This window comes from Sceloporus occidentalis, unplaced genomic scaffold (assembly GCF_023333645.1).
Source record: "Sceloporus occidentalis isolate IW3139 unplaced genomic scaffold, rSceOcc1.0.p SCAF_166, whole genome shotgun sequence".
NCBI classification, from domain to species: Eukaryota; Metazoa; Chordata; class Lepidosauria; order Squamata; family Phrynosomatidae; genus Sceloporus; species Sceloporus occidentalis.
In genome coordinates, this window is record NW_028317146.1 from 1,453,957 (window position 1) to 1,475,678 (window position 21,722).

The 21,722-nt window shown below is 37.6% G+C and overlaps 1 protein-coding gene across 1 annotated transcript in view; it reads right to left on the reverse strand.

Moving 5' to 3' along the window:
* Positions 1-15,596: 15,596 nt before the first annotated feature.
* LOC149279440 (putative RNA polymerase II subunit B1 CTD phosphatase RPAP2) overlaps positions 15,597-21,722 on the reverse strand; it is a 28,364-nt gene continuing 22,238 nt past the window's right edge. The window contains exon 12 of the mRNA XM_089501211.1: positions 15,597-15,756. Coding sequence (XP_089357337.1) covers positions 15,597-15,756 — 160 coding nt within the window. The remainder of the gene's footprint in view (positions 15,757-21,722) is intronic.

The following is a 21,722-nucleotide window of genomic DNA, read 5'->3' on the forward strand; positions in this document are numbered from 1 at the left end:
CTTTTACTAAAAATTGGGAGACTTGGCAACCAGACTTATTATAATCTCAAGCAGGTGTAACTGGCTGGGACAGAAAACAGAATGTAAAATAAAAAATGGCTGGCTATTTCGGAAAAATTCACATAGATGATTAAATATGCAGTCTATGGATATGTGGATTCTATACATTATTTTTGGCCCTTACAGTGAACCTGTGACCTGTACTAAACTTCATATAAACCTAATTTTCAGTTTTCAGATTATAGTTATACCTAGACCACAAAACCTAAGTTGTATCTATTAATACGTCTGCTGGCCTTTTCTGAAATCTTTTACTTCCCTTTTGAAAAATTGGCACAGAGGATATTAGAGGTTTTTTTTTTTAATCTTCTGCAACTTGTTCTGCAGAAATGAAGGGATGGATGTTTTAACCAAGTGATGTCATGGACAAAAAAATTGTATAATTACATAATATAGGAAGGTGGACCCATTTAACCCATCAAGGTTTGCTGTGTTTCAAAGGGACAGTGTATATACGTTACATGTTAGGAAACTTACATTTGTGAGGTTTGTAAATATTGCTACTGAAAGAATCCAGAGTGTTATTTGTTTATTAATGCCTATTTATTCAGAAAAAGATATGTTTTAAATTAATAAAGACATTTTTCTTCAACAGTAGACGTGTTATTCGCCAACCACTGCACCAATGATGACAAATAAGAATAATGAGGTTTTGTACCCTTCAAGGGTACAACATTACAGCCTATTTTACAGGGCCCCATTCTTGACTAGGAAGATTAGTCGTGTATCTAAGGGATGAGAGTTGTGCCTTCAACCCCGTAACTCTCTCTTAGGGAGCCTAGAAAGTAATCTGGCTATTTTTAAGTGTACTCCACATGGTTAATGGGACAACCACACCAACAAAGGGTTAATGACTTGTATCACAAACATGTACCATATATAAATCCAATGTATACAATATGAACACAACCTACATATCCCATATATAACCATAAGACAGCAAGCAGAGCTCTTTTAACTAGGTGCATCTTATTTGACCCATATTCCACGCATTAGTAAGAACAGTCCCCAAAAAGAATCATTTTGTTTATATTTATTGTAAAAATTCAAATGCTGTAAAATGCTTGGATTGTTTATTACTATTATTTATTGTTTTATAACGCGTTGTTTCATTTTCAGTAGTGCCATATAATGGGTAAATAGGACATAACAACTAGTGCATCACATAACAATCTGATTTACAGAAACAAGAGATAATGGCATAAGGTTATATTAACATATATCATAATTTGGAGTAAATTCACTCCGGATTCCATTTATGTGCAGCTCATTACTCTAGTATATACTGTATAGTATCCTTGCATTACCTCTATCACAAAGGGAAAGATAACACCTGCTGGGTCTGCACCTAAGGGGGCCTTAAATGTAAATGTAGGTTTTATTTGTCCTGTTTGCTATTCACTTTCCTGGCACGAGATAACATCTTGTTCATTAAGCTAGGGGTATTTATCAAAAAAATCCTGCAGGGTAGGTTTGCTAATGTAATTTCAATGAGGAAGGAAGGAGATTTATAATGCAGGAAGACATGAGATATTTTGGAAAAGGTTTTCATTAAATTAGTCGGATCTGTTCGAAATGTCACATGGGTGCTTCTTGGGATTCTCAATGTTCCCACAATTTGAAAGTTGGGGGACTGCTTGTAAGAAAAACTAGAATAGGGACTCACTATAAGTATGCAATATTATATCTCATATAGAGCCGTTACGTATAAATATTAGCTCTAGATACAGTTTTACCCCCAAAGCAAAACGTGATAGTAAGCTCTTTGGTGCAGAGTACTGTTTGCATTATGATGTTTTTCCTGGGCATCCTAAGGTTTTATTGACACCCTAAGAAGCAAATGTAAGTTAGCTAACTAACATAATCTTTTCAGAGTTGTGGTTAGAGGCGGTGTGAATGTTAGGACTTTTATTATTTGACTGTGAACCAAGTTATCTTGTGATTGAGTGTTAATCACTCAAATGTTATATTTTATTCATATAATTTAATTTCTAAACACATTGGGGGTGGTTCAGAATGGTGTCAAAGGCATGACAACACGTACAAAATGTGAAAAGTGTAACACAAAACAAGTACACAAAAACCTTTAAATGTATCCAATGAATAGATATTTTTCCTGCTAGAATTAACTGTCTTATCCAAAGTGACAACATCACATCTGCAACAGATAAACTCTATGTATCAATCAAATTCTAGGCATATATTTTTTCAGGTGTTTGTAGTACCAAATTCTCCCCATCGTCTGCTGATTATATGCACATTATTGAAACCTTTAGGGCTGTAAAGATCACCAAACATTCAGAGCAGTAGATCTGAGAGACATCATGGAAAGACAGATGGACGTAGGTTTGAGTCTCATCCACTAGGGAGATATGTTAGTCTATTCACTATTATAGTATCAACATAGGTATTCAGTAATGATGAATGCCACAAAGAAAATACACCGGTGCTGTATACAAATCTACTTTCTCAAAAAAACATTTATTTTGTCATGAATACCATTTCAAACATTACAATTGCAGAATACGCAGGCAACAAATTGATCTTCTAATTAAAACGTGGTAGGAATTGGGCCCCATCTCTAGTCCTAATAGAAGAACTACTTATTGCCAGAGATCTCTGGGCTTTGTCCTTAATTGTATTGCAAACACCTGTGGATTTGCATCCTTGAAAGAACCTTATTTTGAATGGAAATAACCCAAAGTGTAAAATGCAAGCACCGGTGTAACGTGTCACCCTTGCCATGAATAATTTGTTGTGTGCCTGCGTACAGAGTACTTGCTGCTATCTTACCCTGCGAGAGCGTCCATTGGTGTTATAGAGTAATCGAACTCAATAATCCTAGCCAGACCAGAATCTGTACAAATGACTTAGCCGAGTACTGCTTGGTATATGAAAACTGCAAAATATACTTGTAAATGTTAATAGAAGGATTCATTAAAAATTTACTCTGCATATTACATAACACATTATTCATGAAGGTGGTTTAATGGCCTTTGTTTTTCTCAAGTAACCATAGAATGGGTAACAGGAGACACTGGAACACACCTTTGTCTCTCCTTTTGCATTTTTAATAACGCCTCCAGCTAGCCATTTGGCGAAGCTCCGATCCTGCTTGCCAGTGGAAAGGCACAGCTATCTGCCGAGGGATAAACCTATCATGGGTTCAGTTCAGTTTGTGTTTATCCACAGACCCCCTCATTGAATTACCTATCAAGTGTGCACAGATATCAAAATTCAGAGCACGGCGAACTCCATCTGATCGATCTGCTTAAATGTTTAGTGTAGAATGAATACGTCTACCCAGCATTTGTCTCTGGAAAGTTAAATTACTAACACTCTAAAATAAAATAAAAAATTGTTGTGTAAAAAAACCTATAATAACAAGTTGAATCATTTCCAGGCAAAAATATATAAAATATTTCCCAATAACTATATTTTGAATGCTTGGTTTGCATGGCAGGAAACATTAATTATATATATTTATATATATATAGCAGAGTAGAGGTTGTAGCCGTATTAGTCCAGTGGTGTCAATATCAAATAACAGATGAAGTAAGTATCTTGTGAGAATACCTTTTTTATTGGACAGAATAGTGGCATTTTATATAATTTTTTTTAATGTTCCTGTAAGAATTGCAAATTTATGCAATCATATACCCTAAGAATAATTTGGGGAGTTTCTTACTCCCCTCCTGCTAAGCCTCCAACACAAACTGTGTAAATTTCCCAAAATAGTATGAATTGTGTGTGTGTGTGTGTGTGGGGGGGGGGTGATTATTTGCCATATACTCCCACTCCCCAGTGACACACAAAAAACCGGAGACGTCATCATTCACTATTAAGCCTATGGCTTAACTAACAGAAAGCTTGCTGAGTGTCACCATTACACTCATATCCAACTCCATTCAAACGCATTCTATGTGTCCTTCTGGTGATTGATAAATGTAATTACAAGTAAAACACAGAACTATAGTAATAGTCCAAAATCTTAAAATCAGAGCAGCTAAAGAGAAAGGTGCTCCTACCCCAAATTAATCACACAAATTGGAGTATGAGCACCTTTCTCTTTAGCTGCTCTGATTTTAAGATTTTGGACTATTACTATAGATCTGTGTTTTACTTGTAATTACATTTATCAATCACCAGAAGGACACATGGAGTAATTAAGTATTTAGGCAGCATTTATAACATGAAGAAAATATACAGAAAGGGGAGCGCACTCCCTAAAAAAACCATAATGATCAATAAATACTCAAAACCCAGCGAATCATAAGTTGAATCAGTGGGACTGCATTGCATTGAACCCAAAAGAGACGTTCAAGCATTTACACCATGGTCTTACTGATGTGTCATTCGCAACATATGTTCCATTAAACTGAGTACCTAAGATAAAGCATGACACTTTCTATTAGGCTTCCTCAAGCCTATGGGACACCAGCGTTGCCTTTGCATTGATGCTGAGCAGATTTTGTAGTAGTCCAGTAATTGGATTTGCCCCCCTATACAAACAGGGGGCTCAAGGGTACATTCTGTGCATTATTCCAGCTTTGTACCACACAAAATATCAATAAACCAGACATACATTGTGAGATTAAACATAGGCGACAAAATTACGAGGTCACAAAAGAGGTTGATTACTGCCCTTCTTTCACAGACATGCGTAATAGGATAATAAGTTTATGATAACTTGCCACAAATGTGTTTAAAAAATGTGACTCCTTCTCAATTCTCATCTGACTCCTTCTCAATTCTCCTTTACAAGGACATCCATGGTTTTAAAATCAGTTTATGAGGAGAGGAAGGCATATTTGTAGCAATCGTTTTTCAAAAGCATATTCCAGCATGTATGATATCCGTCACACAATCCCATCTACATATCCAACCGATACCTCCAATATTCAGTTATTTCGCTGCACAATGGAATATTTAACCGTGGATACATGCTTCAGCCTCTTCTGGGCAGCCCAGGACTGGCTCTAACTTGCCATGGGGTAAATTGAGCAAATGCCCTATGGCGCCACTAACGTATCTTTATCATTTCTCATGAAGTCGATTTTATCCTTTAAAGTGCGACCGTCCGCTGGATTCAGATGGCTGCACAATGCAAAAGTGTAAGAGTGTAGTGTGTGGTCGTATGTGTCTCGCTGGAGCCTGCACCTATTTCATTTATAAGCCACTGGTCTTAATGTACCAAGGCAGGTTTTACACCCCAATCTGTCCCTGTTCTTAGGCCTTATTATTAAGGTACTAATAATTTGTATTTCTCTGGACACAGTGGACTATATATATATATATATATATATATATATATCTATATATTTATACACACAGTATATATATATATATCTATAGAGAGAGAGAGAGAGAGAGAGAGCTAGCAGTATTGTCTGAAAGCTACCCCATCCCCCACCTAAAGATGCACCTCCAAAAGTGGGTCTTTCCAGCATTCTGGATTTGCAAGATGATATTTGTTAATATAATTGACATATATTATTATTATTATTGTAATTTGATTTAAATAGCACCGTCATATTCCACAGTACTTTAAAATAGGCAAATTGGTAAAACAGCTCAAACAGGTTTAGGATCTAGAATATGTTAAATGGATTCATACAATGCTTTGCCGGCTGAGTTGAAATGCTGCCTGGCTCTGTGTAAAAGAGTAAAAACCAAGATCTCCGACAGGTAGACTTACTTCCCCAAATCACACCTTTAGCTAATGTTTTGAGGGTGGACACGCGACGCATCTGGTACAAACCAAATATTTTCAGTCGGTTGGCGCCCAAAGTAAATATTTACTCAAGAAATTACAGAGACAATTAGGAAGTAGAAGAGGAGATATTAACCGCGGAGTACAGCTGTAACGCCTGCCTTTACTGTCACTTTAATCTGGCATTTAAAGGAGGGAACGCTCACTTTGATATTGTTCTTGGAAAAAAGTACAAGATAACCCGATCCCCATGAACCTGCCATCAGAATAAACTGACATATAATAATGTACCTAAACATAGAACTTTATGGCAGAAGAGGTCTATGTGTCTATGTTACACGCTGGCACAGACACACTTACACAGAGAAACATACAATTTGAACCATTTGGCCCATCTGGTCTCCCCATTTTTCCTGATGGACCTCAGTTTTTGGCAGTATTTACCTTTGAGGCTGCCCTGGGACCGACCTTTTAAATGCCTTTTAATAAAGTCCATGGAGGCTGTGCTCGGCCGGCACATCATCCATAACATGGAAAGACCTCTTCTAGCATTTCTTTTCGTTTTATTACATCTCTCCTATTCTCGTATTTCCTTCAAACGATACATATTGAGATCTTTTTTATATTTTTGTATCCTGTAAACCACTTTAGTAGCCCTTCTCTGAACTCTGTCCAGTTTGTCAATATATATATATCAAGGTCTGGCCAGAGAACCTCCTCCCTCTTCCTGCTACTAATGCCTCCAGCTATACAACCCAGCACCCTGCTTGCTTTTTCCGACGCTTTGCTACATTGTCTACTCACCTTTAAGTCCTCAATAAATAGTTTTTCCCAAGTCCCTCTCTTCTGTTGTCACTGACAGTATGGTACCCCCATTCTAAATCCTGCCTTGGGATTTGTATGTCTCAAGTGCATTATTTTACAATTGTCAACATTAACTGTTGCCAATACACACTCACTAAAGCACACACACACTTACGCTAAAATATACTCACCCCATCATATCCCGCTCTATCAATCACGTATTACATCCTTGCTTGGACTATTGCCTTTCCTAACCATACCGCAGGCTCACGTAAGGTTGCGTTACATGACTCCACTGCATTCCCACCTCTGCGACTGGACTGGTCCAATTCCAACTGGCTCTGTTTGGAGAAATTTGGACCTGAACCCAGTTTCGCCTGTTCCCTGAGCCAGCCTGCTTACTGGTCCATGGTCTCATCTTAGATTCGGGACAGCCATTGCCTATCCCATGCATGTTTAACTTCCCTTACTGTATTTCCTTCTACCACTTACGTTGGGAGACTGTTCAACTTATCTACCACCATCTATCACCATGTACTAGTTGAGGAGTCATCATGCAGGGACATTTAACACACATAACTAACCTTATTGTTCTTTACAATTTTACATATCCGTTTTAAAACATTCTAAGAAGATACAAAATAAGGAAGTTGGATGTAACCTAGTAATCTGTTCAGGTAGGTAAGTATACATTTGTTCTGTAAAGCACTCACAGAACCTGTGTATATAGAGGTAAATATACCACATGGGTCAGACTTCTAGCAGATCACAGCTTCATCTTCAAACTGTTTGGCATACAGTAATCTTAAAGCTCAGTAATACATGTGTGTGTCAAAAAATCCATAGATCACTTAAATTATAAAAAGATTGCTACATTTAAAACTGTTTTGTGCCAGCTGTGCTAAACTTGTACACATGTTTGTGTACACAATCACAAATCATTACTCAAATCTCAACCACCCTGTTCATCGTATCATCTGTACCGTGTACAAAAGTTATAATGGGGGCTATGAATTAAAAGCGATTTAAAAGTTGCCTCCACAGCATCCGATGGATTGGTCCAATCACAAGTGACATATTATTGGTTTCTATGGTGATAAGGCCACTTTTTCAGTTATCACTTTTTACAAATAGCACTATTCCCCAAAAGTCTGTGCCAGTGTGATGTGTCACATTCTTAGCAAACTTATAGTGATGTTTTCAATGTTAATATAGTTTTGTTTTTTTTCTTGTATTATTTTTTCGTTTGTTTCTGCAATGGAAGGGTTAAACTGGCATTATTTTAAGTAACACCCGTCTACCCGATTGCTATCAGACTAGAAAACCATACATTTACCTTACATTTCTGAATCACCTGGAGAGCTGTACCTTCCCCACACAATGAATCAAAATTCTGTTGCACCGGGAAACTTTTAACTTAGTTATTTTGTTGACTTTAAGTAGAATAAAAAAAAAGCTTGTTAACCGCATTATTTTATGCCTTTGACGTAACCGTCGGATTGATTTAATCACCACAGCAGAAGGCATGCGCTGGAAAAGAACAGGTATGTCACAATAAAAACACAGTGACCTATAATATGGATTTCATTGGGATCTTGATAAAAGCAGGTGCAAATAAAAAGGAAACCTCGCTTTACTCTCGGAGCATTAACGTTGCTTTAGAATCACCCAGCGGTGTTATACCATTCTGTAAATGCATGGAAGTATATAAGGGCCATTTAATGGTAATTCCTTCTTCCTTTTCTGAACACTGAGTCACATGTGGACATGGCAGCAGTCAGCTGATCAGTCATTTCATATATTTAAATATACCGGTAATTAACCTGGAGGGCGCCCTTGTAACAGTGTTGCCCGAGGGTCTTGATCTGCTCCTGCTAGTGTGCTTACTAACCAGCTACTTTGTCCTACACCACATGTGAGTATTTGGCACCCACCAGGGAGGATCCTGTATGTGGCACCCCGTCTCCACAAAAAATTAAGATTGGCAAGAATATTTATTTCACAAATTTGAAAACTGTATGTCAACTGGAAAAAGTAAATGATTACATTTAAATAAATATTTACTAAACAGATAGGGTACAGCATAACCCCCATCACTATAAACTGAGCCAGACGCTGATGGTGGTACAGTGTAACTCCCATCAATATACACTAAGCTAGACATTGACATGATAGATCTCTGCCCCTTGGCAGGAAAAGAGTTTCCTCGCACAGTGTGCAAGTTCCACAGTGGTAAGCTGCAGACCTGTGTTAGGTGCCTTTGGGCCACTGGGCAACCCCCTGATGAGTGGCACCCAGGGCACATAAAAATGACATGTGAATTAAACAACAATTGTAATCACAACTCCACCTAAAACAGCTGATTATCTTTGAATGTGTTCTCTCCAATCTATATGTTAATATTATTGTACATCCTAGTTACAATGTGTAGACAGTGTTCCATGTGTTTTTTGGTTCCTGGAGTAATTTCATATATATATATATATATACGGTATATATATATATATATATATATATATATATATATATATATATATATATACACACACAATGGTCTCTGTCTCATCCATCGAACTATAGTGTATGATCTGCATTTTATGGCAAGATAAACTCTGTATGCATGTATATATATATATATATATATATATATATACAATGTCAAAAGATAGAGTATTGCAGAGTGTGCGGTGATACCTTTTTTATTGGACTAATATAATATTAAAAACACAAGCTTTCGAGAGTTATCCTCCCTTCATCAGGTCCGAAGCAATACTAATCAACATGTTGTCTACTGGACTAAGACGGCTTCACCCTTTTACATTAAATATATATATATATATATATATATATATATATATATATATAGGATGATCACAGGAGCTGTCTCATATAAAGTGCTTTAAGTATGGCATGAAATGCAGTCAGGTTACATACAGATTATAAACATATTCATTCACTTGACAAAGCAGTGATTTGACCACATATCCTTTAGTACATGCCAACAAGAAGCTTTCTTGTCACTTAATATTTTATAAGGAGTTCTGCATTCTAAATGTCCCTTCTTCTTATGATGGTTTGTATGTCAGCAACATTTTCCTGCAAATGTTTTTTTTTTTTGTTGAAAATACATGTATTTTCCAAAGAAATTTGTTAGCTGCAAATCAAAAAACTTTTACTACAAATGTTTTTTATAAATTAATCCAACAAGCCCAGTAAGTGCTTTTTGCCTATGGCCACGTTGTTGGATATCACGGTAATGCAGACCCCTGGGTGAGCGTGTTTCCCATGGTACCCTGATGTGTGTTTTAAAACTCGATTTTTATTGTTTCAGTGTGGTTTGAACTATGGTACAGGAAATTACACATTCACTTATTCTCTAGAATTATTATTCTGTATATATACCCAATAGAAACTACATTAGCTGTTGTCTCAAATTCTCTGTTCTATTCTATGAGTAACATAGAGCTGATTTATTACACAAAAAATAAGCATCCACTCTTTTTCAAATAATATCATGAATGGGGAATTTGCGGGTTTCTTTTCTTTATTGTATATTTTTTATGTAAGCAACAATCATAACCTACATGAATACATCATCACTTTTATGACATTTTTAGCATAATCAATTGATTTGCTTCAATATTACTCAGTGCTAATTCACTTACTAACTTTGCATGGTATATATTTGATTAAACCCCTGTTCAATTGTTTTTTTTGTTGTATAACTTGTTTCTTAGTTCAATTTATAGTCAGAGTTGAAATTAACAACATGCACTGCATGTAACCGTAGATAAATAGAGAAATTTATTTTTAACATTTTGTATAATAGAACCCAATCTTAACATTATGCTCCCACCGTACATGTAGAAAAGAAACCGATTAAAACCAATGTGGTTAGAGAATAGCGTATATGAGGAAATGCTACCACCATAAAAAGCAGAAACTAAAATGTAATTGAACTTTGTGGGTTTATTTGAAAACTACACAGACTGTACAAAGGACAGTAATGTGGGCTGGATCCAGCGCCTCCTTCCCTGAAATATTTTGGTCCCTGTGTGCATCTGTATGGAGACCCTTGAGGACTTCCAGTATTCACAAGCTGTCGCCTGCTTTGATTGCTTGTGGATCAATGATCCTGGGATCCGACTCAAACCCATAAAGACCAGGGGCCCATCTCTAGGCATCAAATTGCTGTCTCAATTGTTATAACATGTATGGGGAAATCATTAGTATACGTACATACAGTTACAAGTAAAACTTGGGAAGCTTGAATAAGATGGGGAAAGAGGGATAGACAAGAGAACAGGATCTGTAGAAGGTGGAGGAAAGACCAGTGGTGGCCAAGATTGTTATGAAGGGCCAGGTCAGAACTTCTACCAAGAGAAGCTCACTCACTGTTTATAATGTATAGTAGAGGACACCAGGGGGAATGTGGAATTATTGAAGATATTTAAGTATTAAAACCCAATTCTATAAGTTAGACTCCCTACATATACACACGGGTTATGTGCTGATTTAAAAAAACAGGATTGTGTTCCTAGCTGTGTTTTTTTATTTGTGTTGGGTTTGCCCTGAAATCAGGTCAATACAATTATGTTGTAGTGGAGATCAGTAAAAGAGAAACTCGATTTATTCAAACAGCCAAAGCAAGCACTTGCCCCAGTTGGTAAGCAAAGCAGTGACTCATTTATGACAGCCATATGCGGAGCCTGTCTACGTCTCGTCAATGCAAGGTTTTCTAATCAGGATCTATCATTAAACATGATTCTCCATAAATGTAAGATGATTGCCACCCCTGCCCATTGACAACATAAAACAATACATTACAAATATTTGGTTAACTCCTGGCATTCCACAGGACACAGCAGGCTCTAGTAAAAATGTAAGGCAAGTTAAAGTATTTACACATTGCGAAAGTGTCAAGAATACAATGTTTACTAAAAAAAAATATGCACCAAATTGAATTGGATGGAATGTTGATAATATTTTCCTGTTTTGTTCTGCACTTGCATTAAACTGGATTATTTATTTTTTTACAGACATTTAAAATAATTGCTACTGATTCCTTTAAAAAAATAATTTAGTGTGTGCAATGTTGCAAAAAAATGAAACATCTTATTAGCATAGCAACCAATAAAATGGTCCAAGGGGCTCTTTGGTTGATATTGTCTCTTATTTTACAGGCCCCAGTGAGAAAATAATGAAGTTTGGGCATGCAGAATACAACATTTGATATTATTATTATTATTAATAATAATAAAACATTTCACACAATTTAACTTGTAAGGGTATCTGGTGTTGATATAAACTTTCCTGTAATTCAGTAGTGCTGTTGATCATTTTAGGCATCACTCCACCCAGTAGCGTACCTAGCGGGGGGTGGTCCGCATCGGGTGCCGCTCATCAGGGAGGTGCCAACTTGCCGGCACCCGGCACCCCTCCAGTAATGTCCGCCGCTGGAGGAGAAGGCTCGCAAGGGAGCGGTATCGGAGGTCTTTAACGAGAATCGGCTTAAAATCACTCAAGGGAGCCGGAGGTCTGTTAAAGACCTCCGATACCGCTCCCTCGCGATCATTCAGTGAGAGTGACAGTGAGAGGGGATTGGTATGTGTGGAATCTGTGGATTGGTATGTGTGGATTGGTATGTGTGGAATCTGTGGATTGGGAAGTGTGGATTGGGAAGGGTGGATTGGTATGTGTGGAATCTGTGGATTGGTAAGTGTGGATTGGTAACTGTGGATTGGTAAATGTGGATTGGTACGTGTGGAATCTGTGGATTGGTAAATGTGGATTGGTAAATGTGGTAAGTGTGGATTGGTAAGTGTTCCTGTTTGGGAACAATGCTGACTCATGCTGGGCTGTTTGGGGGCAAAGATGGCACGTCCTATGCGTGTGTAATTTGGGTGCTGGTCAGGTTCTATGTGGGCAATGTGGACGCTGTTTTTTTTTAGGGTTATTAAAGAAAGCACTATTATATGTTCAGTAAATGTTATTTAAACGTATTTATTTTACTTATGTTATTAATTTATTTTTTCAGATTTCTTGTTGTTTACAGTTGACATACAGTTTACAAATTGGTGCAATAAATATTCTTGCCAACATAATTTTGTAGATGTCTTTACATTTGGGGGGGGTGCCAAATACTCTAGGTACGCCCCTGACTCCACCTAACTTCGGGAAGATGCCTTGCATTTACCGTACTAGAAACGCAAGGCATCTGATCAAGGAGAGTTTACTTCACCTACAGTTAAAAGAAAGATCCAATCCCCGTTCGGTATAGCTGCCGGTGATCAGAACAAAACAGGTGCAGACATTCTAAGATCTAACAATAATGGACAGCACCAGTTTCGCCCCCACCAGCTTATGTTTCTTTTACAGGGCACAAGAGTGCATAAAAAACAAGATTATGTATTTTGGGTATCCATGGCAATATACTGTTCCCCACGTCACTGACAGCAGCTACTGAAGGAGGGCTTACTTGTGGTGGTGGCCAAAAAAGTAGGACAACGCAGGACAAGGGTTCTCTAGACATAAACAATAGCCACTTGAGTTCTGACACGGTGAACATCCTCGGCGGCCTGGCAGGCAGTAAGACGTAGCGCCGTGGTACACGGACATGAGATGTCTGGCAACAAAAATGCTTTTGGAATTTTTCAGTTTCTCTAGTGTGTTTTTAATGTGAAGTGTAGTGTATAATTCAGCAAAATGTTTAGCAAAACAAGTATTTCTCCGCTTACAAGGAATATGAGTGTATTTTACAGTAATTCCCATAGGAAGAAAAATTTTACTTTTTTTGTCATTAGCAGGTCGCTCCTAAACACCCCAATCCCTGTATCTCTGTTTTCGGGGTATGCATGTAATCCTGTTCAAAACACACTTACCGGGACAGCATAGAAAACGAAAACAAAGAGCCATGCGTGGATGGAATTGCTAAATTAAGCCCTTGTTAAACTACACCGATGGCGGTATGGAAGCAAAAGAACAAACACTTAGAAGAAAGCGCTTAGGAAAGAGGCCGAAAACCTTAAAAACATTTGGGTAGTATGAAAAATACTCTCATATAATCCAGGCCCAGACTAGCCATCTGGCACTTTGGGCAAATGCCTGGTGGGCTGTTGGCCGACAACTCAATGCCGGATCTGGTGCTGCAGCGCGTGGCTACCGGCTGGGTATGTCTGGTTACACGATACGTCACAAATGCAACATGTCATTAGGTAAAGTGCCTGGGCCGCCTTGCTATCCCCAATTCGCTCCTGCATATAAACAAAACATGTATATTAATTTTAATGTTCCCTGCGAGTGACAGAAATAAAACCTGTGAACCTTACACATTACACGCACATTTCTAGGGCATTACATCATGGTTTCAAACAACAACCTATAGCAAAAGCAAAGCATTTGAAAGCAGCTGCACAGATCACACGTACGGTAACACCCAGCGACCTTTCCATAGCCCTGCTATGCTACAGAACTGTGAACCACATACAAACCCGTTCTCTACACTAAGGAGTGTAAACCACACACCGAGGTTTACTACAATCAAAGAGCAAAGTAAATCCTGCTGCCACCTGCATTATTCTCATACAGTAGGCCTTGGTTTTGTGTCTGTGAAGCTTTGCAATATGCGAGCAAAACATTTTGTATAACGTGTCGTAACCATATTGCTTCACTTCTTATTTTAGCGCAGTAGCAACCCGGGCGCGTATGGGGTGTTTGCTTCCATAAGGCCCCCAGGGTGACGCATCACCCACAGACGCATAGAGAAATCCGTTGGAGCGTCATAAATAAACTATAATAATAATGACAGGGCTTTACACTAGGCCCTACTGGGGGTGCTGGGATATGACAATTTGATTGAGGAAGACTCATAATGACACAACGTGTATTTGAGTGGTGGCTTGTGAATGCTCCCCCTTCTGCTCACACATATACATGCCCTATGCTGGGCTAAACAACAGTTGGCTCCGTGGACATTTGCTTTGACGGTCTAACGGCTTGTCCAGAACTGGTACACAGACCTGAAATATGACACTCATTGCCTTAGAAATGTATGTGTGTACCTAAAAGTGATATGTTCCCCTTTTCCTACAAATTGGGTGGTTTCCTCTTTTTAAGTATCTTTCTCTTTCTTTGTATTACCATCATACCAGAATTTATTTTCCATATCACCATTTGAGACACTTTTAACCTTGAAGAGAAACTTTTATTAAGTGCCTTTATAAACTCTGCAATGTTGGCATTTCTCAAATTGAATACCATATGGTATGGTTGAAAACTGACCAAGTTGAGTTCAGTGGAACACAGGTTCTCATCTAGTTTCACCTTCCAACATGCCTTTCACCTAACATAAAACATAACATGTTTTCCTGTTTTACAGGAAGTGAATACCTACCTACGATGGCAAAAGTTGTTGCACAAACACATAGGCACTGGAAGTGCACATTCAGAGGGCCCCCCCTCCGTAGTGTTTTTCTCCTGGGGCTAGATTTGGAGCAAGAATTTTTTTTTTTCACCCAACCATCTTCTCTAGTTATTTCTAACTTCTTTCCTTTCTCCACTTCCCTCCTTGCTGTCTACGGAGCATAACTCCTCGTTTGACTTTGTAGGTTGCCACAATATATACCTCGTAATATGACGATACAAAGAGCTGATATCATGCAGCATGTAACAAATAGACATGACAGCAGCACTCTTTTTTGTGTTGTCCGAGTTTGGAATGATAATGGAGGAAGGTGTGTATTTTGGACACATTAGGATTGAGGCAGATGAGGACAGATATTACAATTTGAACTGACAAGCTTTTCCAACAAAATAAGACTAGTGCATTTTTACAGAGATCTCGTATGAATTCTCACACAAAACATTCATTGCCTGTAGTTTTATTCACATCCTTACAGATGAACATTAAATTAAATTACATTATATTTTCATAGCTCGTGAATAAATGCACAAACAGAAAATCTCTACAGGACCGTATGTCAAATATATTTAAAATGCGCTAACAAATTGCGGTTACATTTTAGGCAACATTAAATGACAGAGTGTTGCCAGCAAATTTTTGTTTCAGGAATTCCAGGTCTTCTTTTTGAAAGTGCAGTTCTTCTAAGAGTTTGGAAACAAACTGGGTGTACAAAGGATTCTGTTCACAGTCTTTATGGAGCGGCATCGTGGGCAGTAATCTAAAATAAATCAAAAGAGTAAGTTTCATTTGTGCAAATTGGCAAAAGTGTTTTCTGAAAATAGTATGTACGGTCAGCCTTAAATTTTGTTCTAAAAGTGTTGTTTGAAGCTTATACTGTGTAACCTGGAAGCATTGCAGTATTGAAACATTTAATATTGTGCTGCAAGAGCTAGACAAAACAGGTGAATTTTATTTCACTGTAAAATCCTATTTCACTGTAATCAAGGTATTTCAGCAAATTTGAACACGCAAATCTGACATGAAATCTCTTCAGTGAAGAACACAACCTGATTTGGTTTCTAGCTGGGATTTTAGCTTCCCGTTGAGGGCTTTCAAATGATTATTTCATCACCTTGACCCAGTGCTGCTGGGCACATCAAATATGGATTAAGATAACTCTCGGAAGAAGTGGATCAATAACCGCAGAAGAAGAATCAGAACAGTGCATTTTTGCGTAGGCCAAGAAAATAGCCTTAAAACAGTCATGTGGAACACTGTATTTGTGATTTAGGGACAGGATTGAAAGAAATGACACGCTGCCAAAACTTTCCTAAAGCAGGCTTCCAAAATCACAACAGATGAAACACATTTGGGAACAGCTTTGGAATCAGCTCTGTGCATGTGTAAAACACAGTTAATATGCAATAGATGCTTTAGGATATTTATAGTTATTTTCTTTTTTGCTTATTATTCATTCTTTTGAGACAGTAAAAACATGGATTACTTAAAACACAGGCCTCAACAAACCAAACGAAGAATCAGGATAAATGCATGTGGAGTTTTAGAGCCATTCATCCACACGGATCAGTCTACAACGGCTCCTTGGATATCTGCAGTTCTGGTATCCAAGGGGTTTGTTCAGTAAAGTGCGTTTTCAGGAGAGTTGAAGTTTCAAATTTCTGACTATACTATACTATACATCATGAAGGACAAACCCGGTGAGCTTTACTTGCAAGAAGAGCTTTTTAGGCCCTGTATAATGCATAGTTTATTGAAAGAAGACATTTGATTAAGCTATGAATTTTGCAGGGGCAGCGCAGTCCTTCTTGCAAAAGAAACTGGCCAAGACCGGTCCATCACAACACATGCGAGGTAAAACTGCAACTCTCCCGGAATCACGTGCGTTGGTTATTATGTCCCAGACATATAAACAGCCGAATGGCCTTCGCATTCAGCCACATCGGATATCCACCGGTTTACCAGTTACCCCACAGGATCCTCATACTAAGTTTACGCCTTACCCTTATGTCTCTGCTCTTACCAGATACTGTCCTAAACACCTTCTGCCCATATGTATCTTCACACTTTACATCTCTAGAACTTAACCCATCTGAGACCTTAACCTGCTTTTAGTCAGACTCTCCCCTTATTTATTTTAGCCTTAAACCCAACTAAAAAAACTAAAAACATACATGTTTGTTGAAGTATGTGACCTATCCTCTTAATACCCCACAATCCACACAAGGCAAAGAAAGCAGCTGTTCCTCCCACTTTGTAAACTTTGATACAATAAAAGAATCCTTGCCCAAGCAGTCCCTTACATTGAGTAAAGAGCACGGTCCTCTTCCTTCTGCACCAGTACGTCATATGCTTGTTACCGTCACTGTTCACTTCGTGTTCTCCCCTCTCCTACCACAGAAACCATTACTGAATTTAAGAGAAGATAACAATCACTCTGCCCATTTTGGTGAATGATGTATGAACCTTAAACTTTTTAGGTTATTGGCTCTCTCTTATTTTCAGAACAGTGTTATGCCGGCTTCATGCAAAAATTTCCCTATGGACGTGCTATGTATCTATATAAATTAAACTATGTGGGGGATCAAATAAGTAGGAAAGTGATGAGACTTGAATATTCTGTTGCAGGAAGCACAGGATTTTAGTGAAAGTCGGTAACAAAAGTAAACATGAGATATTTAGACAAAACATTTCAATTCAAAGCAGAATCCAAAACCGAACCAAAAATCACATCTAATGGGAAGTCCAAGTCCATGCTTCATGCTTACTATAAAACAAAGCCATAGAACCGCTGAAGCCTAGAACTTCTGGGAAATGCAGCCGAACGTCTCTAAACGTGAATTGTTATATTTGAGCTGAAGCGTTTGAGTCTCCAAATTCCATCACACCCTCTATCACTGTTATTAATCCACTTATCTTCCACCATCTCAGGGAGCCAACGTTTCTTCCATTCATATTCCCAGAAAGAGAACACTAAACATGCCACAATGTCACATAAAGTTACAGATCTCCTGTTGGTGATTTAAGAAAAGTAACACTTATTTACTTTTCTTAAATCACCAACAGATCTGTAACTTTATGTGATATTGTGTATCAACTAAAGATTTATCCTGAGCTTTGTAATAAGAACTCAGTCTTTCTCAATCTCAATTCTGTGCACATCTAATACGGAACGCTTGTGTTAGAAGTAAACATGGCATTTGTCAGAGTTGCGAAAAGACAAACAGATATTTAACAGCCTGAAAAAGAACGAGCAGACATTGTAAATGTGGTTTGGTTTGATAGCTGCTACAGTCGCGAAGAGTTTCAGCAATAGGAAAGGGATCAGGAAGGGTAGAGAGGAAGTCCTGGTAGGCAGAGATCACAGTGTGGTTAGAGCCATGTACTAGAAGACAAGGACATCATAAAAAGTCTGGAACACTTTAAGCACCATCACAACACTGAACTAAAGATGAAAGATTACACTCCGTGGCACCGACACTCATCTACCAGATCTGATTTGAGCAACATTAAAATGCTAATCTTCGGGAAACCGAGTTATAACAACTCGCAACTGTGCATTTCTCTGCCTTCCTTCAACCATTTCTCAATAAACCGACAAATAATCAAAGGCCAGGACGGTTAAATTCAAGATAGACAATTTCCTTTGAATGAAAATTATATATATTTATACACACAGAGTATAATATATATATATATATATATATATATATATATTTGTTTGCTAGATTTGCATATAAGAGAAAATATGAATATTTTAGTACATTAATATGAAAATGTAAAAAAGGATTAAATCCATTTGGAACCTTTTTAAAGACTTGATGAACATCGTGTAGCTTTAGGATAAAGACAGCCGTAATGACTAAATGTCATTAATCAGCAAATGAGAATATTTAGTACTTAAAAAGAATTAAGAAAAAGAATGCATGACACCAGGTGGAAGGTAAAGGCATATTTTCCAAAGAAATCTCTGCATTTGGCCTGTCAGCGTGTCAAGTTCAGTAGCATATGGCATATACAGCATTTAGTGAAGGAAGTTAAACCGTTTTGCAGTGAAATCATGGCAGTTACACACATCTGCCGCCGGTCTCTGCATGCCCTGACAGTTCCCACCTCTAGGTTACAAAAGATTGAAAAACAAATCTTAAAAGCTTAAAAAGCTTGTGTTTGAAGTAAATCTACAAGGTTTTTTGTGTCTTGTGATACTTCACACCAATTATTAATCATAGGTGATGGGTTATTAAATCTACTCAGACGCATACAACTGAATTCTAGCAGTCACAATTAAAAAAGTTACTTGTAGCAGCGTAAAATGATGTTACACCAAGGGCCGTACGATACGAACCGCGTGACATGCATCTGGCCGGGACATCTTGGCCGTGATCAATAAGTGTCTTGCGTTACTTATGACGGCATTAAGTTGAGCAGGATTGTTGCTGTGTCACCGTGTCTATGATATACCACTTTCTCCAGACCACTAAAGGAGTATTCACTTAAGTTTTCTATTTTTATTTATTTACTATGACCTTTACACGTGTCAAAAAGTCTATATTTACAAAGAAACCAATCCAGCACATTACTAATTCTAAAGGGGAACGCCCAACAGTTTTCTTTACAAGCAGCATCAGATTAAATATCTATTTTTTTTGGTTTTTCCATACGCTGTGACTGTAGCTCATTCTATAGAAGACCATGACTCCTTATCTCCTTATCATACTGCCCGTGGCAAACAATAGAATGGCTCATTGTTAATCAGCTGCCTGGAGACCTATACTGAAGGTTTATGTAGTAAGGGACTTCATTAGCATTCCCATCAAGAATCAGCGGACCATAATGGCGGCGTCAAGGTAAAATTAATTGGGATGAAATCAGGTTTTTGTCAATGCTGAGATTACTGCATTCAGCGCTTTAATTTACCCTCAAGTTGAATTCTTTTTCCAGGATAGTTCCTATTTAAGTACCGAACTTGATATCTTTAGCAACCAACTGCTTGGACGTAACATTGGCAAACAGGGTGACGGTAGATGCTTCCAGAGGCCTTTTTGTCCATGACAGAAGTACTTACCTAGCATGTTTCAAAGGTTAAATTAGTAACATTTATTAAAAAGGTGCCGTTCTGCTTAGACAAGACATGAACGCCACCCTCTGCTATGTTAACTATATAAACCTTAGCATATCTGTAATTTTATTACAGATTCTTTCCCACAAGGTTAAATATCATAAAACAATACAGAATCTTTAAATAGAGTTTCCAGATGGTATGGCAACAACCAATTTACACTTGTTTTTGTGCCACAGGACATTACGGCAATATTTAACTTTATTAAAAATAATAAGTGGTGTTAACTCTCATATAGGTAAATGTGCCAAGTTCTGATCCTACCACCCTAACAAAACACAGCCTGGAAATACTCAGTATCTGCGGATTAACCGAATATCCTGCAAGATTTTATTGCCTTATCTAACTTTAACAACGTCTCATTAGTTCGGCTAGAAAGGGCTATGAGAATTACCAGATCGATTGTGCGTTAAAGTAAAGTGATGATCATGCCCCGTTAAATACACTCCAACACGGAATGGTTTTAGGTCTTCCACTCGCCCTGTACTGTAAGTAGTGATGGAGAAACTTGTGGGGCTTTTTCTGAGCAACACCTTAAAATGTTTAAACCTGTCCAAAGATGAATATTGTAATGTGTGACCCAGAAAGAGTTTAATGGTTTTAGTGGGTAGGAAAACATTTGTCATATTATTTTAAAAAGTTTCACAACTGGTTTATTTAGAGATCGGACAGGTAATTCCCCCATTTTATTTGAGACATATCTATCCCTTTAACAGAATATCAAGAGGAGATAAAATGTGGAGGATTGCTAGGCAAATATATATATTTAATTTAAATAAACAGCTTTACTACAGCGCAGCAAACATGTCTTTGTACTATATACATAGCTTAGCTGAACATTTTAGGGTTTTTTTTGTTTAAATTCACCAGATTTGTACAATGCATTTTTAGTTTGGGGATTTCTGTAGGTGTGCATTAACTGAAATTTGGCATAAATAGATATATTAATTAAAATAAAAATGCCTTATTTTATTATAAACATTCCAATGAAGTGTTCCAAAAAAAATTCATAATGAAAACGAATAAACTCCTATAGTAGTGATGAGAAAGGACATTCACATCAGGAAAGTAGGAACCCAAATGTGTTCCTTTCTTAGCAGGTATGCTTGTGCCGTTGGAAATTATCTTTCACCTGTTCAACAAGTATTTGCAGTCTCAAAACACCATATAGATTTAGATCGAAGCCACAGGGGAGCCATCTCTTCCATTAGAACACATCCATTTTTAATGTTCGGTTTCAAATCATAGAGGCATTGACATGTGTCGGCCAAAATGTTACTACAGAAATATTTCTTTTTCAGATGAATTTATTAAACAGAGTAGAAACAGAGCTACAGCTTAGCGAGTAAGCACAGGGTACAAAGTGTAAAACGGGGGAAATATTTGGGGAAATCCGGTTTGCAAAAACATCTATATATAAACTATATACTTGATATAGATATATAGATACCTACCAGAAATATACATAAAGTTGCAAAAAAAATGGCGGAAGAGGAAAATCCTATGCATATGTTTAGTAACTATTACTAATTTTTAAATTGTGTTTTTATTGAAGATAATCAGCATTTCTTAGCACATATTGTGCAATTTGACTTGCGACTAAGCAA